At 40.9% G+C, this 26,450-nt stretch overlaps 2 protein-coding genes across 3 annotated transcripts in view; one reads left to right on the top strand and one right to left on the bottom strand.

Annotated features, from left to right (window-relative positions):
• LOC126272073 (CDK5 and ABL1 enzyme substrate 2) overlaps positions 1–24,084 on the bottom strand; it is a 152,337-nt gene extending 128,253 nt beyond the window's left edge. For both annotated transcript variants that reach the window (XM_049974619.1, XM_049974620.1), the window contains exon 1: positions 23,359–24,084. In XM_049974619.1, the coding sequence (XP_049830576.1) occupies positions 23,359–23,753 (395 nt within the window). In that variant the 5' untranslated portion in view covers positions 23,754–24,084. The remainder of the gene's footprint in view (positions 1–23,358) is intronic.
• A 48-nt stretch (positions 24,085–24,132) lies between these two features.
• Positions 24,133–26,450, top strand: part of LOC126272070 (E3 ubiquitin-protein ligase MIB1) — a 1,610,869-nt gene continuing 1,608,551 nt past the window's right edge. The window contains exons 1-2 of the mRNA XM_049974615.1: positions 24,133–24,342; positions 24,419–24,560. Coding sequence (XP_049830572.1) covers positions 24,241–24,342; positions 24,419–24,560 — 244 coding nt within the window. The 5' untranslated portion in view covers positions 24,133–24,240. The remainder of the gene's footprint in view (positions 24,343–24,418; positions 24,561–26,450) is intronic.

The following is a 26,450-nucleotide window of genomic DNA, read 5'->3' as shown; positions in this document are numbered from 1 at the left end:
TGGGAGGTCACCAAGGGCAAAGCACATGGGGAAAGACTTCCCCGGCAGCCACTTGTAAGGCCTCCCCGGTTTGTCTGGCAAATAAGTTCCAGGTGCTGTCTGTGGCTGACACTGTCGCTGAGCCAGATGCTGTCCTGTTTCAGAGGAAACCACTAAGCCTGCCAGATCCAGGCAATCACAGAAGGTGGGATTATTGGAAATTGGGAGTTCCAATGTTAGGCATGTAACAGGGCCACTTAGGGATTTGGCTGACAAGAAGGGTAAGAAAACCAATGTGCACTCTCTGTGCATACCGAGTGCAGTCATTCCAAATGTGGAAAGGGGCCTCCTGGATGCCATGAAGAGCACAGGGTGCAGCCAACTGCAGGTTGTTGCTCACGTCAGTACCAATGATGTGTGTCACTTTAGATCAGAAGAGATTCTCTCTGGTTTGAAGTGGCTAACAGAAGTGGTAAAGGCTGCCAGTCTTGCTTGCAAGATGAAAGCAGAGCTGACCATTTGAAGCATAGTCAACAGGACTGATTGTGGACCTCTGGTACAGAGCTGAGTGGAGTGTCTGAATCAGAGGCTCAGATGGTTCTGCGACTGTGTAGGCTGCAGATTCCTCAACTTGCACCATAGGGTGGTTGGGTTTCAGGTTCCACTGAATAGGTCAGGTGTCCACTATACGCAGGAGGCGGCTACATGGGTAGCAGGGGCTGTGTGGCATGGACTGGGTGGTTTTTTAGGTTAGAGGGTCTCGGGAAAACACAAGAAGGGCTTCAGTCACAAAGGGTGGAGACTGAACATAGGAAGAACGTAGATACAGGAACCATTGGTATAACAGTTCAAAATTGTCATAGCTGTGTTGGGAAAGTACCTGAGCACCAAGAGCTAATAGAAAGCACTGATGCTCAAATTGTTATAGGCACTGAAAGCTGGCTAAAGCCGATATAAGCTCAGCCGAAATTTTTGCGAAGAACCTACTAATGTTCCAAAAGGATAGGCTAAACATGGTTGGTGGTGGCGTGTTTGTTGCTGTCAAAAGTAGTTTAAACTGTCACAAAATTGAAGCAAATAATTCCTGTGAGTTAGTATGGGCAGAGGTCATTGTTGGCAACCGGAATAAAATAATAATTGGATCCTTTTACTGACCTCCCAATTCAGATGATACAGTTGCTGTAAGGTTCAAAGAACTTGAGTTTGATTTAAAACACGTACCCGACTCTTAGGATAATAGTTGGTGGTATCTGTAATTTACGCTCGATATGTTGGCGAAAATACATGTTTAATTCCGGAGGTTTGCATAAAACATCACCCGAAATTGTGCTACATGCATTCTCCGAAAATTATTTTGAGCAGTTAGTTTGTGAGCCCACGCGAATAGTAAATGGTTGTGAAAACACACTTGACCTCTTAGCAACAAATAATCCTGAGTTAATAACGAGCATCAAAACCGATTCAGGGATTAGTGAACACAGGGTTTCCATAGCAAGATTGAATACTGTAATCCCCAAATCCTCGGGGGCAGGGGGGGGGGGGGGGGGGAGGGGGGAACCTATTCAAAAAAGCAGATAACAATTCACTGGGCACCTTCCTGAGAGACAATCTCCACTCATTCCAAATTAATAATATAAGTGTAGACCAGATGTGGCTTAAACTCAAAGAAATAATATTGGCAGCAATTGAGAGATTTATACCAAATATATTAACAAATGACGGAGCTGATCCTCCTTGGTACACAAAACGGGTTAGAATACTGTTGCAGAAACAACGAAACAATCATGCCAATTTCAAACAGACGCAAAATCCCCAAGATTGGTGATCTTTAACAGAAGCTCGAAATTTAGCGCGAACTTCAATACAAGATACTCTTAACAGTTTTCATCACTTTGTCTCAAAACCTGGCAGAAAAATCCAAAGAGATTCTGGTCGTATGAGAAATATGTTAGCAGCAAGAAACAATCAATGCCTTCTCTGTGCGATAACAATGGAGATACTATCGAAGACAGTGCTGCCAAAGCAGAGCTACTAAACACAGCCTTCCGAATTGTCTTCACAAAAGAAGATGAAGTAAATATTCCAGAATTCGAATCAAGAACAGCTGCCAACATGAGTAACATAGAAGTAAATATCCTCTGAGTAGTGAAGTAACTTAAATCACTTAATAAAAGCAAGTCCTCTGGTCCAGAATGTATACCAATTAGGTTCCTTTTGGAGTATGCTGATGCATCAGCTCCACATAAACAATTTGCTCGAGAAAAGATCCATACCCAAAGATTGGAAAGTTGCACAGGTCACACCAATATTCAAGAAAGGTAGTAGGAGTAATCCACTAAATTACCGGTCCATATCGTTAATGTCAATATGCAGCACGATTTTAGGACATATATTGTGTTCGAATATTATGAATTACCTCGAAGAAAACTGTTTATTGACACACAGTCAACATGGGTTTAGAAAAAATCATTCCTGTGAAACACAATTAGTTCTTTATTCACATGAAGTGTTGAGTGCTATTGACAAGGGATTTCTGATTGATTCCGCATTTCTGGATTTCCAGAAGGCTTTTGACAGTGCACCACACAAGCCGCTCTTAGTGAAATTGCATGCTTATGGAATATCATCTCAGTTATGTAACTGGAGTTGTGGTTTCCTGTCAGAGGGGTCACAGTTCATAGTAATTGACGGACAGTCATCGAGTAAAAAAGAAGGGATTTCTGGCATTCCCCAAGGTAGCGTTATAGGCCCTTTGCTGTTCCTTATCTATATAACCAATTTGGGAGACAATCTGAGCAACCGTCTTGGTTTGTTTGCAGATGACGCTGTCGTTTATCGACTAATAAAGTCATCAGAAGATCAAAACAAACTGCAAAATGATTTAGAAAAAAATATCTGAATAGTGAGAAAAGTGGTAGTTGACACTAAATAACGAAAAGTGAGGGTCATCCACATGAGTGCTAAAAGGAACTCAAACTTCACTTACACGATAAATCGGTCTAAACTAAAATCCGTAAATTCAACTAAATACCTAGGTATTATAATTACGAACAACTTAAATTGGCAGGAGACTTAGAAAATGTAACAGACCTACCAAGGAGACTGCCTACACTATGCCTGTCCATCCTCTTTTAGAACACTGCTGCGCGGTGTGGGATCCTTACCATATAGGACTGACTGGGTTCATCAAAAAAGTTCAAAGAAAGGCAGCACATTTTATATTATCGCAAAATATGGGAGAGAGAGTCACAGAAATGATACACGATTTGGGCTGGAAATCATTAAAAGAAAGGTGTTTTTCGTTGCAACGGAATCTTCTCATGAAATTCCAATCACCAACTTTCTCCGCCAAATGCGAAAATATTTTGTTGACACCAACCTACATAGGAAGGAACGATCACCACGATAAAATAATGGATATCAGAGCTTGTACGGAAAGATACAGGTGTTCATTCTTTCCGTGCAAGATACGAGATTGGAATAATAGAGAACTGTGAAGGTGGTTCGTTGAACCCTCTGCCAGGCACTTACATGTCATTTACAGAGTATCCATGTAGATGTAGAAAGTGTGTGTTTGCAGCACACAAAGATGAAGCAATGCTGCAAAGGCTGGGGCCCCATGATAGTCAAGCATGTATTCACCGAAGAATGGTGAGGCCCCTGGGTGGGGGACTTCAAAATCTGGAAGTGGATCTGATTGTCCCAGTGAATTATGAGGATAAACTATAAATGGCACAGATAACTAATACTGCCTTGGAGAAATCCAGGGTCCACTGGAAATGGTCAGCCAAGCCCAACGAAATTCACTACTTGAAGGGCAAAAGAGTCCAGCTGATTGATCCTCCCAAAGAATTTGGATGTTGGGACATTTACATTGTGAGCAAATTAGGAGCTTATAATAAAATGTTAAGAATTTAAAGCTATACGAGTTTGTGGTATTAACCTAATTATTACTAAAATGATCAAATAACTGTTCTAATACAGGGTGTATACACGGACAAGGAAAAGAAATTCCCAGATCTGTCGGTTAAAAATTCATTTTCTCCCAGGTGAAAATACACTTTCCGTGTTAAATGGCAGTGTAGTTTCCCTCGGAACTGTAAAATGTATCCTTTGAAAGGATATGGTTTTATACAGCAGTGTAGAATTTCCTGGCACTTTAGAAATCTAAACTCAGGGCGAAAAACACGCTTTGGAAAGACCTTTGATGTGCAGCAACATGTACGTTGGCTGCATATTTTCGTATTACGAAAGTATAAATTAAAATTCCACCAACAGGAAAATTTAATGATTTAAATTAATATACATAGCGTTGCTACAAGAAAAGAAAAGCTTTCGCATATAATATTTGTCTCGAATATTAATAATCTACAAGAGAAGCTAAGCTTTCACATGTAATGTTGATTTGTTTAACGCATGTTACACTTGAAGATACATTACAAGAATACGCCAGTAAAATTTTTATTACCGTCATAAATTTCTGATCTTCTGGGCTAGAAATTATTCTAAATGGCTCATCATCAAAGTATTGATTTTTAAAAGAGATTTAGGAAATTCATTGTACATTCTCGCACATCGTTCATCTTGCGTAAAAGGAAATTTACTTTGAAAATATCGCTTTCAAACAATTCGCAATATTTTCCTGTGACTTGTTAGAAATAGATTCATTTCAGCAGTTGCCAGACAGCGCCAGATAGAGGCATCACCGTGCTTGTGCAGCTATAGTGACGCAGGAAGCCAGTATGTTCGTACGAGTAAAACATAAGAAGATCTTACATCTTGTCATAAAAGAAACAAGATACTCCAAGGGCATCGGAATTTCGTGAACCATACTAAAATGCATAGTTCGCCTTACAGGCCACATTCGTATGTCCAGATTCCCAATGACATAGGCCTCGACCTGATAATGAAACTATTCAGTGTGGTTTTTGGGACGTAAATTTTCTTCGTGTAGCAGTACTGTATTATCTCATGTTTGGTTCTTTGTTATGGCATAATGCCATACATGCTAGAAGATGAAAACGTGCACTTGAAATGCAGCGAACAGTTGAAACTAGCCAACAGTGTGGAATAAAACACACCGTTTCAAATAAATTCACTGCCTCCGCAGGAAACCATAATAAAAGCCAAATTTCTTTAGCAAACCGACAAAAATAACTTTATTGTTCTGCAAGGCAATTAATGCTCGACTGTCAAAAAAAATCAAACTACTAAAATAACATACTTCAGCCTTCCGTAATTATGTGAACATATTTTAATTCACTTGATAGCTCCCAGCCACAGAAATCCGTCTTGTTTGAGGAAACGGAAAAAAAAAATCACTAAATGTAAACACGGGTCACGTGGAGACTACCGTCCACCCCCCCTCCCCCCCACTATAACTCAGACTTTTCAAAAATGAGTTCATTTTGTAGCGCACATCTTTCTGAAGAGTCCGATACATATATCTTCGAGGAAATGTAAGACACGTTATTTGGTGCCACGCCTCTTTGAACAACATTCTTATAGTGCACGTTACTGTATTTTGCTCTGTCGAACTCAAAGGTGTATATTTTGTAATCTATGCCATCAAACTATATCAGGACAGTGGAAATTAATATGTCCTATAATGCCTATCCTGCTTCCCGTCGGCCGGTTTGACATGCTGCCCAACCCCTCGCAATTAATACTGGATAGGATTATTTGTAACCAGGAGAAGAAGTACTATTCAGAAAATTTGGACTATTTATTGCCTATTAGCTAATAACTTGCTCTTCTTTGTAACATAAAATTAAATATAGGATACCTAAAACCAGTAAAGACAGGATACAGGCAAGACAGTACACATTTCTTCAATCCTTAGGTCCTTTCAATTTTTCTCTCTAATCTTGCTACACCTTTACATGGCATTCTCACCTTTCTGTGAAAGAACTATCACCTTATCAAAGTTCGTCATACGTTTTGCTAGGTGAAAAATGGAAATGTCGCTGTCTAATACTGAAAAAGCTATTAATACAATTAGTACCCAAGACTGGTGTGGTTTCTCGATCTGATTACATCTATTTTGTCACTGTGTGCCGGATAAAACAAAAGAGGCCTTTCTAATATTGCAGCAATTTTAACACACACTGTTTTGGCAATAATGATCTTTTTATAATACAACAAAATAATTCACAAAGTACCTATAAGAAATACCTATTTGGCCTACTACAAGCAAAAACCTTTACGTTAGGAAATAGTTTCACATTTCATTCATGTGCTCCTGTTTCTCACGCACGAGAGTGAAAAATAGAACGAAATTTTTGTATAAATTTGGAATCGTCATTTTCTTCCATAATTTGTGTGATGTCCCCGTTTCTTCTCCTTCCATGTTCTAACAAACAGTCTTATCACTAATTCTGTAACTATTCCTACCACTGTCAAAACTCATTCTCCGGTTAACTTTACTACCCCTGTCACAATCACCGGTTTAGTTACCCAGAAATTATTCTCCGGTTAGCCGTCATTATGAGTTTGTAGAATGCATTTCCCGCACTACTTCCAGAATGGAAGTTAAACGGCTGCTAGCCGGGGACTGCAACTGGCCCTGTCTAGTGTAGCGATAAGGCCAAAAATTTTCTGTCAAAATTTCACTTTCTTGGATACACTGAGAAGGTAATATGTAATCTTTCTTACCTGTTACTCCTGTTAGTCGTTTATTTCCACTCAGGTAGTCTGAATCTATGGATTTCGCTAGTAATTATAACAACGCTGAGCATTCATAAACCGAATCAACCACATAAACAAGCAGCAGTTGGCATTCTCTGGTTCAGTTTGATTCCCCTCAGCTCGTAAAGCCCCGTCCTGTTTTGTGTGCAGGAAAGTTTGTTTCTAGATACGACGACGATTCCCCTGACAGAGGCATCATGTACAATATGCACGCATTCAAAAAATCAACTTATAATTCATTCAGAAATCAACTTAGAATGTGTTCAAAAACCAGCAGGGGTGCGTTTGAAAATCACCGATAGACTGATGTGTGCTGGATGCTTTGAGAAACAAGGATTTTTCCCTCAAGAATATTAATTTGCCCTCTCCCTTCCGAAATTGCCACCTGCTTCAGATAACCCAGTCTGCCCCCCCCCCCCCCCCCCACTAGGTCCGGGCCTGCTGTGCACATGTGATCTGGCAGCTTGGGCGCGCCACTAAAATTTTTCCGGGTACCATGTGGCTAGTTGATGTTACTGCTGCTTACACAGCCAACAGCAACATTTCTGTAGCCAGAAGCGGGAAAAGGTACTAAAAAGCCTTTGACACATTCTGCTTCTAGCAGATGCTTGAACGAGCATTTTGTTATTTTATATGGCACACTTCCTTTGCAATTTAAGTTTTATGTTCTCGTTCATGTTTTAACGCTGCAGTATTACTCTGATCCTTTAGTTAGAGTATTGGCTTTTACAACTCAAAATTACAAAAAAATAACTGAAAACCTAATCAACGAAAAATTCCCAGGTTTTTCCCAGATCTCCCAGGTCATAGGCACCCTGTGATATTTCTGTACAGATTTTAAGATGATTAACCACATAAAATTACAAGCAACCCAGCTTCCTCACTTAATCAGGTGACATTCAGACACCAACAGGCAGCACTTAATACAAAGTCATTGTCTGTAATATAAAACCATGCCCATATCTGGAAAAAGAGAGTCAATTTTGTGTACACTGGAAATCTCAGCAAATCGATTTGATGAATATCGACAGAAGGAGTAAAAAGTTACCTGAAAAAATCTCCCACAATCTCTCTTTTACAAAACTCTTAACTCTGTCCTATTTTCTGCTTTTATAAATAATTGAATATAACGCTCAATGTGTAACTTAGTAGACATCTATATGTCTAGCCCAAATATGTTTTGTACATAAATTGGAATCAAAAAACTAAAACCAGAAGCAGTAATTTGGTCCATCTGAAAGGTTGAGCCGTGTATTAAAGAGAAATATATATATATATATATATATATATATATATATATATATATATAATTTTAATTTCAATATCATTGTTTCACAACATCTGGTCTGAAAGAGAGCTCAATTCTGCTTCAATCTCAGAACAAAGCATGAAATAAAAGTGTTCAAGCCTCTTCGCATGTGTGTACAACAACAAAATACTTAATAATGTCTTCTGCAGCATTTCATGCAACCACCTGATAACAAAGTTTTCCGAAACGAAACTAGAGAATACAGTAGTTCACAAACCAAATTAAATATAGGCCTAATCAAAAAATCAGTTTGAGACTTAAAATGCCAACTGTACAACACCACAGAGTAAATGAGTGAGAGGCTTTACGAAAAAGATGGCTGAAGTATGATTAATATGGAATGATTTTCTAACTTACTGAATATTCGCTTTAGCCAGTTACTGAAATGTTGGTGGACAATATAAGAGCCAACTGAACATACCTAACTGATAACAAAAGAAAGCAAAATGTGCAATGTGGAACATAAATTTCTTTGATTTGGCAGCAGAGGCAAAACAGTGTCATAATCAGACCTAACAAAGTCACCAACTTTGGACACATCTCAAGAGTGCAAAAACTACTGATACACTTACGGCAACTTCAGGCTGTGGTCATGGCACTGTACAGAACTATTCTACTCAGCCACTCCACTCATTTATCATGAAGACCGTCCCAGGCAAATGAATTAGCAACTGTAACAGTTAACAAATCTCTCTAAAAGTTTGATAAACATGCTAAAATTTATAACAAACATTATAACTGCAAATAGGAGGTTGCCATTAAACTATCACCATTGATTACTTTAGGGAAGGAGGGAGGGAGAGAGGGAGGGAGAGAGGGAGGGAGAGCATTAGCCACTACACATAAAACTAAAAATGCTGAGTAATATTTGAAGCACAAAAAGTAGTTATTTGCTTCCTGGTGAGCATTGCAAATCAAAATAATAAAAGTGCAATGTAGGAAACTATTTCAAAATCAATAATGTGGATTCTTTATACATTAAAGACACATACACATCTCAAAAAGTTTGTAATAATTAAATACACTGTTGCCCATGGATTTTTATTTTAATTATGCATATGATTATAAGCGTATGTAGGGGGTTGAGCTTCCCCATGAACCATGGATCTTGCCGTTGGTGGGGAGGCTTGTGTGCCTCAGGAATACAGATGGCCATACCGTAGGTGCAACCACAACCGAGGGGTATCTGTTGAGACGCCAGACAAACGTCTGGTTCCTGAAGAGGGACAGCAGCGTTTTCAGTAGTTGCAGGGGCAACAGTCTGGTTGATTGACTGACCTGGCTTTTCAACATTAACCAAAATGGCCTTGCTGTGCTGGTACAGCGAACGGCTGAAAGCAAGGGGAAACTACAGCCGTAATTTTTCCTGAGGGCATGTAGCTTTACTGTATGGATAAATGATGATGGGGTCCTCTTGGGTAAAATATTCCGGAGGTAAAATAGTACTACATTCGGATCTCCGGGCGGGGACTACTCAAGAGGACGTCATTATCAGGAAAAAGAAAACTGGCGTTCTACGGATTGGAGAGTGGAATTTCAGATCCCTTAATTGGGCAGGTAGGTTAGAAAATTTAAAAAGGGAAATGGATAAGTTAAAGTTAGATATAGTGGGAATTAGTGAGGTTCGGTGGCAGGAGGAACAAGACTTCTGGTCAGGTGAATACAGGGTTATAAATACTAAATCAAATAGGGGTAATGCAGGAGTAGGTTTAATAATGAATAAAAAATAGGAGTGCGGGTAAGCTACTACAAACAGCATAGTGAACATATTACAGTGGCCAAGATAGACACGAAGCCCACGCCTACTACAGTAGTACAAGTTTATATGCCAACTAGCTCTGCAGATGATGAAGAAATTGATGAAATGTATGATGAGATAAAAGAAATTATTCAGGTAGTAAAGGGAGACGAACATTTAATAGTCGTGGGTGACTGGAATTCGATAGTAGAAAAAGGGAGAGAAGGAAACATAGTAGATGAATATGGATTGGGGCTAAGAAATGAAAGAAGAAGCTGTCTGGTAGAATGTTGCACAGAGCATAACTTAATCATAGCTACTAACACTTGGTTCAAGAATCATAAAAGAAGGTTGTATACATGGAAGAATCCTGCAGATACTAAAAGGTATCAGATAGATTATATAATGGTAAGAGAGAGATTTAGGAACCAGGTTTTAAATTGTAGGACATTTCCAGGGGCAGATATAGACTCCGACCACAATCTATTGGTTATGAATTGTAGGATAAAACTGAAAAAACTGCAAAAAGGTGGGAATTTACGGAGATGGGGCCTGGATAAACTGAAAGAACCAGAGGTTTATATAGTTTCAGGGAGAGCATAAGGGTACAATTGACAGGAATGGGGGAAAGAAGTACAGTAGAAGAAGAATGGGTAGCTCTGAGGGATGAAGTACTGAAGGCTGCAGAGAATCAAGTAGGTAAAAAGACGAGCACTAGTAGAACTCCTTGGGTAACAGAAGAAATATTGAACTTAATTGGCGACAGGAGAAAATATAAAAATGCTGTAAATGAAGCAAGCAAAATGGAATACAGACGTCTCAAAAAAGAGATCGACAGGAAGCGCAAAATGGCTAAGCAGGCATGGCTAGAGGACAAATGTAAGGATGTAGAGGCTTATCTCACTAGGGGTAAGATAGATACTGCCTACAGGAAAATTGAAAAGACCTTTGGAGAAAAGAGAACCACTTGTATGAATATCAAGAGCTCAGATGGAAACCCAGTTCTAAGCTAAGAAGGGAAAGCAGAAAGGTGGAAGGAGTATATAGAGGGTCTATACAAGGGTGATGTACTTGAGGACAATGTTATGGAAATGGAAGAGGATGTAGATGAAGATGAAATGGGAGACACGATACTGCATCAAGAGTTTGACAGAGCACTGAAAGACCTGAGTCGAAACAAGGCACCGGGAGTAGACAACATTCCATTAGAACTACTGACAGCCTTGGGAGAGCCAGTCCTGACAAAACTCTACCATCTGGCGAGCAAGATGTACGAGACAGGCGAAATACCCTCAGACTTCAAGAAGAATATAATAATTCCATTCCCAAAGAAAGAAGGTGTTGACAGATGTGAAAATTACCAAACTATCAGTTTAATAAGTCACAGCTGCAAAATACTAGCGCAAATTCATTACAGACAAATGGAAAAACTAGTTGAAGCCGACCTCGGGGAAGATCAGTTTGGATTCTGCAGAAATGTTGGAACACGTGAGGCAATACTGACCTTACGACTTATCTTAGAAGAAAGATTAAGGAAAGGCAAACCTACATTTCTATCATTTGTAGACTTAGAAAAAGCTTTTGACAATGTTGACTGAAATACTCTCTTTCAAATTCTGAGGGTGGCAGAGATAAAATACAGGGAGGGAAAGGCTATTTACAATTTGTACAGAAAACAGATGGCACTTATAACAGTCGAGGGGCATGAAAGGGAAGCAGCGGTTGGAAGGGAGTGTGACAGGGTTGTAGTCTCTCCCTGATGTTATTCAACCTGTATATTGAGTAAGCAGTGAAGGTAACAAAACAAAAATTCCGAGTAGGTATTAAAATCCATGGAGAAGAAATAAAAACTTTGAGGTTCGCTGATGACATTGTAATTCTATCAGAGACAGCAAAGGACTTGGAAGAGCAGTTGAATGGAATGGACAGTGTCTTGAAAGGAGGATATAAGATGAACATCAACAAAAGCAAAACAAGGATAATGGAATGTAGCTGTATTAAGTCGGGTGATGTTGAGGGAATTACATTAGGAAATGAGACACTTAAAGTAGTAAAGGAGTTTTGCTTTTTCGGGAGCAAAATAACTGATGATGGTCGTAGTAGAGAAGATATAAAATGTAGACTGGCAATGGCAAGGAAAGCGTTTCTGAAGAAGAGAAATTTGTTAACATCGAGTGTAGATTTAAGTGTCAGGAAGTCATTTCTGAAAGTATTTGTATGGAGTGTAGCCATGTATGGAAGGGAAACATGGACAATAAATAGTTTGGATAAGAAGAGAATAGAAGCTTTGGAAATGTGGTGCTACAGAAGAATGCTGAAGATTAGATGGGTAGATCACATAACTAATGATGAAGTATTGAATAGAATTGGGGAGAAGAGGGATATGTGGTACAACTTGACAAAAAGAAGGGACCGGTTAGTAGGACATGTTCTGAGGCATCAAGGGATCACAAATTTAGCATTGGAGGGCAGCGTGGAGGGTAAAAATCGTAGAGAGAGACCAAGAGATGAATACACTAAGCATATTCAAAAGGATGTGGGTTGCAGTAAGTACTGGGAGATGAAGAAACTTGCACAGGAAAGGGTAGCATGGAGAGCTGCATCAAACCAGTCTCAGGACTGAAAACAACAACAACAACAGGGGGTTGAGAGGGAAAGAGGGGAGAGGCTAGGACTGTCTTGGAAACTATTTACTTTATATCCTGATGGTCAGTTTCGTCAGTGGCTAGTGAACAGCAACAGCTATTGGCCTAACTGCATTAGAATACTGACAGTCAATGTTGTGTTGATGATTACATTGGTTACTAGATGAATATTTCACTCTAGATTAAATAAGCTCTGTGGTGAAACTTGCCAACAGATCACTATTTTGTGCAGGATGATCAACTCCAGACCTTTCTCTACCTTTGTTAGATACTCCATCTAATGAACTAAACAGGCCAACAGCTTAACGTCTGAAAAAAAAAAAAAAAATCTTTCTTGCTTCAAAAACTTTGCAGCTCTCTTCTATACACAGCTAGGCTATGACTGCTGGAAGAACTAGTGGAGAAATGACTGTCACGGTGCACAGAGAAAAACTGTTGCCACCCCTGTTCAAAATAATTTGTGATGCCAAAGGTTGACATGGTTTCTCCTATGATATTGTCCTGAAAACTCCATGTACGTGAATCACCTTTCCTGTCACTTTTTAACATAATATCTGTTGCACTTGCTTACATAACCTTCAACTTAACTATTGATTTCAGTAAAAACTTACACATTACTGAAACACATGGTATCAGCAGTTTTTTTATGTATTTTTGGCTTTGTCAAAATTGCTTTGTATATTCCTTCCCACAGCACCATCTGTACTTAGAATGGTAGTGTTTACGCAGCACTGCTTCTTAATGTAGGCCTGTATGTTTTTGTACACACGTTTTGTGACATAGATATGACACCACCAGACATCAATTGCCTTTTAATTAATAACAGAATTAATTTTTATAGACTGTTTTCAAAGTATTTTTGTAAAATTTTGTTAAGTATTCTAGCAATAAATGGAACAAAAGTCTTTCTTTTAGCACCTCACTGCTCTGGATGTAGCCTAAACAGTCAAGAGTGGTTTGAGAACACAGCTTAAGTGTTCAAGATGTTCAAATTCACACACATTCAGCATGTGTTACGAGACTGCCAATAATACTTCTTTTTTGGTACAGGTTGTTACCTAAATCTTACTCTGCAAACCACTTCCTCCTGTTCCATTAATGTATGGAACACGGGAAGAATGATTGTTTGAACGCCTCTGTGCAGTAATTATTCTAATCTTATCCTCATAATTCTTGTGTGAGCAATATATAGGGGATTGTAGTATATCCCTAACGTAATCATTTAAAGCCAATTCTTGAAAGTCTGTTAATAGACTTTCTCAGGGTAGTTCACATCTGTCTTCAAGAGTCTCCCAGTTCAGTTCCTTCAGTATCTTTGTGATACTCTCCCACAGATTAAGCAAACCTGTGACCATTCACGCTGCCCTCCTCTGTATACATTCGATACCCCGTTAGTCCTATCTGGTACAGGTCCCACACCCTTGAGGCATAATCCGTATCACTTTAGGCAGGGTCATTACCTTCATGGTATTGGATGTTATTGAATTTAGCATGTTGAAATTCATGAGCAGATAAGAAACACACATTTTTGGTTTTCTCCAAAAAAAATTCCTGCCCTGAGATAGAGGCCTCCAAAGATGACACTGCAAACACCATTTTGAAGATGCGAATTTTTGAAAATTTTTTAAAACACTATCTCTGTAACAGTTCTTGATATTTTGTTAAAGTTTTTTTTTATTTCAAAGATAATTGCTTTATGATTACAATGGTGTCCTCGGTTTGGAAATATCTGTCAAAGTTCATTTACTGTTGGCTTTTGAATTTTTTTTTTATAAGTTACAGATTTTATTTTATTTTTCGAAAATGCCAAATCAGAAAAATTAGATATATTTTCTGTTGATTAGTACCTGTAGTACTATATTCTCTTGAAAGGAGAGCTTCCATTTTTACATTGGTCAGGTTTTATTAAAAAAAAAAAAAATTCCTTTTCTTTTTTTCAAGGGTAACAACTGAAGTTGTTTCTTACTAATATCTTTGTTATAATGTTTATTTCTCTTGCTTTCTTGCAGATATTTCTTGCACTTTAATGTAGTTTCTTTGTCGTGGTTGATCATTGCAGTTTTCTGTATTGTAGTTGTTAAGTGCTCATTTGCTTACTGATGAAGAGGCTTCTAAGAAATCTGAGACCATCCAGTGAGTTCTGCATTTTTGAGAGGCATTTGACAGTTGACACATTCACAGTGTGTTTTGTTAAAAGGACTGTTTGAAATGTCTTCTGACTGGGGCCACATGAGAGTGAAGTGTGCTGACTACTTGCATAGCCAGCAAAGAGCGATATACAAGACAAACAAAAAAACATTTTGTTCAGACTGCTGCTTGCATCCCACATGATAGTTGCATTCCGGCCCAAGAGGTTGGCATTGGAGGTTGAGTGTGTGTGAGGTATGCTTGCTCGTGTGTGTGAATGGTGTGTGTGCGCGTGTGTTTTACTGATGAAGCCTGTGGCCAAAAGTTTTGTTGTAAGTACCTTTTAATTGTGCATGTCTTTAACTTTACATGTCTTCTTTACAGTAAACAGCATTAATTAACTCGTGACTTAATAATTTTATGTAATTTATATAATATGCAATATGGTCCTCATATAAGTTAACAAGGGGATCTACATTGTCTAAGAACTAGCATCCATGTATTTTTCTAACCAGCAACATTTTCTATAAACTAAAATGATGTTAATTCTGCTAGTTCATCGAAAACAATAAAATATGGCCTAGCCATTTTTAATGCATGATGTAGGTTACAAAATAACAGTTTCTTCTTATGCTCATTTTTAAGTAGTCAGACATTATCCAAAATTTGCAGTTCGTGACTCTAAAGCCCACAAGTAAGACGTGCACTTTCAGTGTTGGTTTATGCCTCAGTTGTGCACATTTCAACTGTGAAAACCATGAGCAACATTAACATTAATGTTTAAAGACTTTTGGGTGATTACTCTACTGTATCTCAACTGTGTCATGATTGACAGGTAGTGAGCAATGTTTTTGTCACTGAAACAAACAATTGCTGGACACAGGAATGCTCATTATGGAGTGAATTAAATGAATTACTGAAATACTATCACAAATTACTACCGGATTGTGTCAAGTGTTAACTGTGACTTTTCAGTAAATGTAAAACGTGTCTTGTGTCAGAATAGAACAATTAATGTTGCCACCATAATTGTAGGTGCTGATCTCAGTCAGTGCATTAATAAATTTATCTAGTTGACAAACTGGTCACCACTATTAATAATGAAACTCTGAAAGGAATGAATGTGTGTGTTAGTACAATCTAAATGGAGGTGTCATCTATATCTTTGAACAAGCACCACCCCATGTTCGTGCAGATTCTCAGCTTTGAACTGATCAAGGAGGGACTATGAGAATCAAGTCAGTATCGCTACCTTAGGTGCTGCAGATTGAGGATCATGCCGTAGAGGCACTATGAAAAAGTTAACTTACGAATTATTAAGGTGACATTGAACTACTCATTTGGAGTGGTGAAGTGACTGTTGTACAGTCAACCACATTTTCTTGTGGCACAAAGGAACTAAAACTCTGTTTAGACTGTAAAGAACACAATGTGTAGACAGTGATCTGGCAGCGAGAATTATATCGCATTAAGTACGGTAAGAAGTGCACACCACTACGGGACGGACTTTGACCAGTGGGAGAAAGAGTTCAACTAACACTGACAACACCATTTTGAGTTGCAGACAATCAGAGCAGAGCCCAGCTGTCAACAAACCATCGTGGCACGGAACTACAAACTAGCTGGCACTGGTTTATAAGAATGAGCAGTAACTACAAATGGCAGCAAAATTCAACATCTCAACAGTTCAAGGTAAAAGTGTCTGTTATTGATTGTTTAGACAATGTTGATGAAGTGAGCGACAAAAATAAAAGAAACTGTTTGTGGGTAGAGTATAAGGAAGTTCCGTAAGTGCAAACCTTAAGCTGCTGTTGAAACTTGCCATGAAACCAGACAAACCTTACAGTGAATTGCATATAGAACTGGAAAAATTCCATAGTGAGATTGAAAGTAGTTGCAAAGAAACTTTTAAAGTTTAAAAGGAAGTTTTAATAATTTAGATTCAATAACGGAGCAGGCTAAAAGCAGCCACAATACAAAATCAGCTGCACAGAATATAAAAAAGAAATTAGATACTTGGTTTGTTGGTTGGTTTAAAGGAGAGGGTGGGGGGGGGCGGGGCGGAGAGACTAAACTGCGAAGTCATCAATCCCTTGTGCCCAGTAAAATAATTACACAATGGAAAGAATAAAAGAAAGGAGATGTACAGTACAATAACAGGAGAATGGAAGAACCAGAAGAACACTACTATGGACAAAACCGGAAAAGAAGACCACAGAGAAAAGCAAGAAACAGGCAGAAGGGATAAAAACAAGAGAGCAGATGACCATGGCTGGCCGACCATGAGAACAAGTAAGGAATAGTCAGTCACTCTGTGACACGTTAAAACATCAGCCTAAAAGCATTAGAGTGAAGAACACAAAGGGACAAAGGACATGTGCGAAAACTTATAGAGAATGATAAAACCCACCATCACACATAAAATGTAAAATTAAATAAGCCGATGAGGCATTGTCAGCTAAAATTAATGGCAATGAGTCTGGTAACTGAAGAGTCCACTGCAGGTCAGCCAAAGGAGGGCAGCTCACCAAAATATGGGCCAATGTCAGCTGGGCGCCACACCGACGCTAAGGTGGGACATCACGGTGCAAAAGGTAACTGTGTGTCACACAAGCGTGGCCAATGCGGAGCCGACAGAGAACCACAGAGTACCTGTGAGAGGCCCGCACGGAGGTCTTCCACACATTTGTAGTCTCCTTAAGGGCATTTACTGAGGTTATGCCATTCCGTCTCCCAATGCCACAAAATCTTGCGACGTAGTACTGAACACAGGTGCAGAAAAGACGATCTCCACAAGTGGTTACCGTGTAGCCTGTTTGGCCAGCCTGTCGGTAAGTTCATTGCCTGGGATTCCGACATGACCTGGGGTCCAGACAAACACCACTGAATGACTGGACCATTCCAGGGCATAGATGGACTCCTGGATGGTCGCTACCAAAGGATGACAGGGGTAGCACTGGTTGATAGACTGTATGCTGCTCAAGGAGTCAATAGACAGAAGAAACAACTCCCCAGGGCATGAATGGATGTGCTCAAGAGCATGAGATATAGCCACCAGCTCAGCAGTGAAAACACTGCAGCCATCGGGCAAGGAATGCTGTTCAATATGTCCTACATGGACATACACAAAGCTGGCATGATCATCAGCCATCAAGCCATTGGTGTAAACCACTTCATGGCCTCAGTACATATCAAGAATTGAGATGAAGTGGCAGTAGAGAGCCGCGGAGTTAACTGAATCCTTAAGGCCATGTGACAGGTCCAGCCGAAGCCGCAGCCTAGGTGTACTCCATGGAGATGTAAGTGAATGGATCTGAAGTACAGGTGGTAATGGCAAGGACTCCAGTTCAGAAAGAAGGGATCGAACACAAACTGCAATTGGGAGCCCTGACCTCAGCTGCCGATTCAGGAAATGAACCGCAGTGGGTGGGAAGAGGAGACGGTAATTTGGATGTGCAGGAGAACTACGAATATGTGTAACATAACTGGCCAGGAGTTGTGCACACCTAACCTGCAATGGAGAGAATCCGGCCTCCACAAGGACACTGGTCACCAGACTTATTCTAAAAGCTCCTGTTGCTAGAGGAACACCACAGTGGTACAGTGGGTCGAGTAAACATAACACTGAAGGCGCCGTTGAACCATAAACCAGATCCTCATAGTCAAAGCAGGATTGAACAAGGGTTCTGTAGAGCTGCAGCAGTGTAGAGCAATCTGCACCCCAGTTGGTGTTCCTCAGGCAGTGGAGGACATTGAGGTGCTGCTAGCACTTCTGTCTAAGCTGAAGGTGAGGAAGCAAGTCAATCGGGCATAAAAAACCAGTCCTAAGAATCAATTTATTTCCACTACAGTGAGTGGATCATCTTTGAGGTAAAGTCCTGGTTCTGGATGAACGGTATGATGCCAACAGACTTTGCGGCCAAAAACCAGAAACTGTGGGGCTAGAGCCCATGACTGCGCCTTGTGGATGGCTCCCTGTAGGTGCCTCTCAGCAACACCAGTACTGGTGGAGCAGTACGAAAATGCCGAAGTAATCTGCATACAGAGAAGGTGAAACGGACAGCCCTACAGCTGCTGCCAGACCATTAATGGCCACTAAAAATAGATACCCTCAATACAGAGCCCCATTCTCCTGGATATGGTGGGAGATATGGGAGGCACCAACTTGGACACGGAAAGTATGAAGTGACAGGACATTTTGCATAAAAATCGGGAGCAGGCCTCAAAGACATCACTTGTATAATGTGGCAAGCATATGATGTCGCCAGGTGGTTGTCATAAGCTTTGCGTAAACCAACCCTGGCGGAAGCAGCCCTGACATGGAGCCAGTAGGCCCTGCGACTCCAGGATCCAACCCAACCGCCAACACACATACGTTCCAGTGGCTTACAAAGATCATTGGTGAGGATGATGGGACGATATCAATCCACATCAAGCGGGTTTTTACCATGTTTGAGCACCGTAATGATGGTGCTCTCCCGCCATTGCGATAATAAAATGCCATCACACCAGATCCAGTTGAAAATGACGAGGCGATGTCACTTGTAGTGAGGTGAGATATGTTTAATCATCCAACAGTGGATCCGATCTGGCCCAGGAGCTGTGTTGGGGAAATGTGCAAGAGCACTGAGGAGCTCCAACTCTGTAAATGGGGCATTATAGGATTCACTGCAGTATGTAGTGAATGAGAGTACTTTCCCTTCCATCCGCCTTTTGAGAGTGCAAAAGGCTGGGGGTAATTCTCCGACACAGAGGCTTGAGCATAGTGTTTGGCAATCGCAATTGAATTGGTAGATAACACGCCATTTATGTTAACACCAGGAACACCTGTTGGGGTCTGGTACACGAAAATGCATTTTATCCTTGCGCATACTTGGGAAGGTGATGTATGGCACAAAATGGTCGAGACATCTCTCCCAACACTCCTGCTCCCGCTGTTAAGTTGACGAATGTGGGCACGGAGCCGCTTAAACGCTATGAGGTGCTCTACGGAAGGGTGCCACTTATGCTGCTGTAGAGCTTGCCGACATTCCTTAATTGCTTCTGCCCAACTTCTGGCGACCGCCAAGGGACTGCCTTTCGAAGGGGGCACCATAGAGAGTGAGGGATCGCGTTTTATGCCGCAGAAAGGATTGTTGTAGTCACCTGTCCAACCATCACATTGATGTTCCCATGTGGGGGCAATTCAATGGTGACAGCAGAGGTGTAAGTTTCCCAGTCCATCTTGTTTAAAGCCCATCTGGGCAGGCTTCCGTGTGCCTGATGCTGGGGCAGTGAAAGGAAGATGGGGAAGTGGTCACTACCACACAGGTCATGTGCTCTCCAGTGGATAGATGGGAGAAGTCCTGGGCTGCAAATTGATAAATCAACGGTCAAGTAACTACCAAGAGCCACAATGTATTGAGTGGCGGCCCCAGTATTTAAGAGGCAAAGGTCGAACTGAAACAGTAAAGTTATATCTCTGCCTTGGCCAATACCCATGGTGACACCCCACAAGGTGTTATGGGTGTTAAAATCTCCCGAAAGTAGGAAAGGTTTAAGGAGTTGATCAATGAGGGCAACTAATACATTCAGGGGTACTGCACCATCTGGAGGAAGATATACATTGCAGACAGTTATTTCCTGTGTCGTGCTTATTCTGGCAGCCACAGCTTCAAGAGGGGTTTGAAGGCGCACAGTTTCACTACAGACTGATTTTAGTACATGAGCACAAACTCCACCGGACACCCTATTATAGTTGCTACGGTTCCTGTAATACCCCTTAAAACCGCAGAGGACAGGGGTCCGCACTGCCAGGAACCAGGTTCCCTACAGGGCAATTCAGAAAGCAGATGTAAAACTTAACAGTTGCTATAGCTCAGACAGGCAGTGGAAGAAATCCGCCCCAATTCCACTAGAGGATGATGTCATTGTGAGACTGAAGGCATAGAACATTCAATGAGGCAGTTTACACCTCAAGGTCACCTGCTACCACCAACTTATTGCCTGTCTGAGGATATGGCGAGATCTAGGTCCTCAAGCCAGAATTTCCACCTTATCCGCAAATGAAGATCTTGTAGGTAGTGATGATGTCGGTGCACTGCAATTCCCGTGGTCTTGGGGATCTTGTTTTTGGATTTCTCTTGCTGGCCCTTGGGTTTCCCTGGCTGGGAGGACTTCAATGATTCAGTTTCCGGATCTGAGGATGAGTGTGAAGCCCTATGACCAGCTGCTTTTGGGCTTTTCAGCCACTGGCAGGAGTCATCTTTCCCACTAGCAGAAACCTGGGAAGGGAGTGATCCAAGGGGCCCGTTCCTAGCGAGAGGAGCCAAAGAAGACCTATGCTTCTCTGGCGCAGACGTGGGGACTAATATCCCCAATGGTTGAGGGGGGCGAGGGGGGGTGATACAGTACCCGAGAAGGTCAAGGTGGTGCTCTACCACTTTCATGTAAAGCACTATATCCCTCCCCCAATGTGGTGCTTTAAATGATGGAAGTTTGGCCATATGTCTTCCCACTGTACTTCCAGCGTCACATGTCGAGATTGCGGATGCCCTTCACATCCCAATACTCCATTTACTCTGCCTCCCAGCTGTGTCAAACACAGAGAGCACCATTTGTCTTGCTCGCCTGACTACAGGATTCTCCAGAAAGAAAGGAAAATCATGGAGTACAAGACCCTGGGCCAACTGACCTACACTGAGGCTATGAGGAAATTTGAATGCCTACATACTGTACGTATGACATCGTCTTACGCCGCCGCTACAACAGTTCTAGTCCCATCTATTCCGCCAACCCCAGCCACCTCTCATAATCAGAAAACTACACCTGCCCTGTTGCTGCTGCAATACCTACTTCATGACCAAACCCCCCCCCCCCCCCCACCCAACCATCGGGGATATCAGTCCCCACTTCTGTGCTGGAGAAGCATAGGTCTTCTTCAGCTCCTCTTGCTAGGAAGGGGTCCCTTGGATCACTCCCCAGGTTTCTTCTAGTGGGAAAAATGACACCTACCAGTGGCTGAAGAGCCCTAAAGCAGCTGGTCATAGGGCTTCACACTCATCCTCAGTCCCGGAGACTGAATCAGTGAAGTCCTCCCAGCCAGGGAAACTCAAGGACCAGAAAGAGAAATCCAAAAAGAAGATTCCCAAGACCACAGGAATTGCAGTGGCACCCACACCATCATTACCTACAAGCTCTGCATTTGTGGATAAGGTGGAGATTCTGGCCTTAGTATTGGAGGGCAGCGTGGAGGGTAAAATCGTAGAGGAAGACCAAGATATGAATACACTAAGCAGATTCAGAAGGAATTTAGGCTGCAGTACGAACTGGGAGATGAAGCAGCTTGCACAGGATACAGTAGCATGGAGAACTGCATCGAACAAGTCTCAGTGCTGAAAACGTAAACAACAACAATGTTAAGCGTGAAGGGACACAAAGCACAAAAGTGTACAGGCCGACCTCATGTTTTGACTGACATACCGCCAACAGCTGAAGAGAGTTGTAATGTGTAATTGGCAAACATCTATCCATACCATCACACAGAAGTTCCAAACTGCACCGGGATTCACTGTAAGTACTATGACAGGTGGCAATCCAATGGTAGGGTGTGGATATGACTAATGCCCAGTGAATGTCATCTGCCAGTGTGTAGTGCTAACAGTAAAATTCAGGAGAGGTTGTGTTATGGTGTGGTCGTGTTTTTCATCGAGAAGGCTTGCACCCCTCATTTTGCATGGCACTATCACAGCACAGGCCTACATTGATGTTTTAAACACCTTCATGCTTCCCACTGTTGAAGAGCAATTTGGGGATGGTGATTGCATCTTTCAACACAGCTGATAACCTGTTCATAATGCACGGCCTGTGGTGGAGTGGTTACATGACAATAACATCCCTGTAATGGGCTGGCCTGCACAGAGTCCTGATCTGAATACTAAAGAAAACCTCTGGGATGTTATGGAACACTGACTTCGTGCCAGGCCTCACCGACCAACATCAATACCTCTCTTCAGTGCAGCACTCCGTGAAGAACGGGCTGCCATTCCCTAAGAGACATTGCAGCACCTGACTGAATGTATGCCTGTGAGATTTGAACCTGTCATCAAGGCTAAGGGTGGGCCAACACCATATTGAATTACAACATTACCGACAGAGGGGCATCACGAATGTTTAAGCCATTTTCAGCAAGGTGTTGGGATACTTTTGGTCTCACAGAGAGAGAGAGAGAGAGAGAGAGAGAGAGAGAGAGAGAGAGAGAGAGAGAGAGAGAGAGAGAGAATATATTCCCCCTCCCCCCCTCAATACGCCCCTCCCTTCTCCTCTCTGTACTTCATCAAAATATAACTCTGAAAGATAGTAACTTTTCTTTCTTTTGCATGTGCCTACTGACAAATCAATGCTTCTGATTTTCGGTGAGTGGTCTTCTTTAACCCGAAAGTATTTGCATTCTACAAGAACTTTCCTGCAACATTAAATAGGGCAGTGAATAATTCTTGAATTTCTTGGCAGATACAAATATAGCTGTATTAAATGTCACTATCCAAAAATCCGTATATGTACATGGAGGACCTGATATTCTTCCTATTGTCTTACACACAAGATTGGGCACTATTATCTCCTGTTCTTCAGGAAAAAGACTGCTATTTTTTCTGCTGAACAACATATCTAAAATAGCTTTAATAATTTAACTGTTATCCAATAAGCTATATACCTCTATCTAAAAGATTTTGCTTCATTATTAAGAACCTAAACTTATTCCATAGATGTACTAAACAGTTTTTGCATGTTTGAAACTAATTACAAAAATAAGTTTAGCTGCCAACACTTCTTGTATAAAGATGAAATCAGTGTTATGACATTATTTTGATTACATTGCATTAAGTTCGTCTCACCTGTCCCTGAAAGGGGTAGATGACTCATTTCTTGACAAAAGTTGACATTCATTATCTGTGCACTTGGAAGAAGTTACTACATCACTTAGACTCGAATCCGGGCTTCCTGAAAGCTGCTCCTGTGATATTCCGTGGTGGCCTGGAGATTGAAACACCTTCGTTTTCCTCTGCTCGCGTAGAGAATCGTACACATTATGTTTGTTCACATTTTGTAAATTAATCTCATCATCGTACTCGTTACCCTCCCTATCCAAACCGCATTTTTTTGTTTGATCATTTTTTGCAAACAGCCCTAAGTTTGTGTCTCTGTGTGTACCATCAAGAGAGATATTTGAGAGGAATGTCAATGCGGCTATCCTCCTACGCGACCTATTTCTTTTTAAAGAAGCTGCCATATCATGCTCATTCCACCACGTATTTTCGTCGAAATTTTGTCATTTTGTACCAAGTTTTCTCACTACGCATCGCAAACACAAAAACGAAACAGAAAACTATTGACACAAGAACTGTAATCTATGAAACACTCGTGGGACTGTTATGCCACAAACGGTACATAGCAAAGTTTCTACAGTTTATCGCGATTTCGCTGCAGTGTTGCATATTTATATTCTCCATACGAAACTCCATTTTCGGCTACACTAAACATCCACTCCATCAGCTCTTCTCCCACTACCCGCTTACATAGTACATACTACATAGTACTTACTCCAACGTTGACCAGTGATATTTTTGTTTTAGCACAGAAGTCAGAGATATGAGTAGCGGCAGATTGTTACTCCACAACGAATATCTCTGAGTGCGTTTTGTGTTTATGGTAGCCAAGAGTTGAGTGTGCGTTGGAAGAGTGGAGTAGTGTTTGGTGTGCCCACATGACATAAAAAAATGGATGCTGGTGCCGGGGCTGGGAGTCGAACAACAAGGTTTATGATGGAAGGCGTGGGTGCTAGAGTTATCAGAGGACCAGACTGGAAATGGGGAAAACAGGTTGGAATCACTACGTGTGAAATGTGTAAGTGGACGCTTTACTGTGTTGATATTATTTTTACATTTACTTTTGCAGGACGGTGGGGAAGGACACGTAGGGACTGTTCGAAACTTTGAATCACCAGAAGAAGTAGTTGTCGTGTGGGACAATGGAACAGCAGCGAATTACCGATGTTCAGGAGCGTATGATTTACGGATTCTGGATAGTGCCCCTACAGGTAAGTCTTAACTGACCCGTCTTTTTTACAGTACTACCACGGCAAAATGTATCATTTCAGAAACCGACCATTCCAAAGTAACATCCTGTACCCCTGCATTTGAAAGAACTGTAGTAGCTAGGTATGAGATCCATGTTACTGAAGATTCTTTAGCCATGAAGTGATAGACCCTAATGTATTTATTTTGTTTACTTTCATGTAGGTAGGTAGTATCACTCTAGTTGCACACGACCTACACATGACGTCTTGTATTAAACAAGTTGATTTCCTTTTCGGATTCATATTTTGTTGCATTGCGTTTATTGTGATATTTTCTGCTGATTTGTCATGTACACTCTTAACATAGTTTTTACATTTAACAGTATTTATCAGAAGTTCATTGCTATGAAGAGCGTGTAATACATAGTCATAACTGTAAGAAATGTAATTTGGTTTCCTATGTCCCTGCATCAGTCCCATTTATTGTGAATGAAAGGTTTCTAAGTACCTGATACATGACATCAAAATTGCTGAAGCATTTAATGTAGCATGGATATCCTTTACATGTATAACGCTGGGATGCTGATTATGTTTGGTTTGTAGGGCATTCAACTGGGTGGTCATCAGGGCACATACAAAGTCCAAATTTTTATGCAGTCCAATTTTTTACCAGTCCAATCTAGCCACTGTCACAAATGATGATGATAAGAAATGACGAGGACAACACAAACACCCAGTCCCCACCTTGTAGGGAAAGTTAGTTACCAAAGTTAATTATTTACTTGTTACATGAATCATATCTCCTATCTCTTGTTACAATGTGGAATATATCAGTTAGATTACAAATGCCGTACATTGTCTCAGTGAAAAATATGGCAATATTATGACCATTTACATGACTGATGGTCTTTTATATTAATATTTTATATTTTCTATATGATGATTTACAGGCCTACTTAAGGAATTGTCAAGCAGCTGAATTTCTCTGTAGGTTTCAGGTTAATGTGTTCTCCACCTAATTGGCTAAATGGTTGGGGATTTTCTGATGTAATACTAAATGAAAAGAAATAAAAAAAAAACTAACAGCTGTTTTGTGTTCTTTACTTTTATTACTTTAAAATTTTGGACAAAATGCTTGATGTCAAAGACAGTTGAATATGTAAATAAATTTATTAAAATTCTGCATCAGGCCAACATTAAAAATCTGTCGGAAACACTTATTGCTGTACTGGCCCGACTCTCAACTCTCAACCAACACTTCACAGCAGCTCTCCTGCAAACTTTGCAAATTGTGTTTACATTTATTTTTTCTTTATTGCTCACTGTTTGTCCAGTGACTGTAAACAAGTACATCAGTGATCTTTCTACTGCACATTATATTTTCTTTCTTCATTAATAAATTTATTATTTTATTGTTATCAACTATAACTGTTGAATTCTCTCTCTCTCCCTCCCCCCCTCCCTCCCTCCTTCCCTCCCTCCTTCCCTCCCTCGCCCCCTCCCCCCCTCTTCTCTCTCCCTCCCTTTCTTACCCAATTTATATTCTATTGATCCAATTTTCCTCCAGTTTACTGTTCTTCACTTATGAAGTGGTTTTATACAGGTGTTTATTTTTTTCCTATTCTGTGTTGCACATTCTTTCTTATAACCAGATTTACATTTACCTTCTGTTTCTTGATCTGTTACAACAATTCACTGGATCCTATACCCCCCCACCGAGCGAGGTGGTGCAGTGGTTAGCACACTGGACTTGCATTCGGGAGGACAACGGTTCAATCCCGCGTCCGGCCATCCTGATTTAGGTTTTCCGTGATTTCCCTAAATCGCTTCAGGCAAAGGCCGGGGTGGTTCCTTAGAAAGGATACGGCTGATTTCCTTCCACATCCTTTCCTAATCCGAGCTTGTGCTCCT

This window comes from Schistocerca gregaria, chromosome 5, assembly GCF_023897955.1.
Source record: "Schistocerca gregaria isolate iqSchGreg1 chromosome 5, iqSchGreg1.2, whole genome shotgun sequence".
NCBI classification, from domain to species: domain Eukaryota; kingdom Metazoa; phylum Arthropoda; class Insecta; order Orthoptera; family Acrididae; genus Schistocerca; species Schistocerca gregaria.
This window is presented reverse-complemented; position numbering and strand designations above follow the sequence as displayed.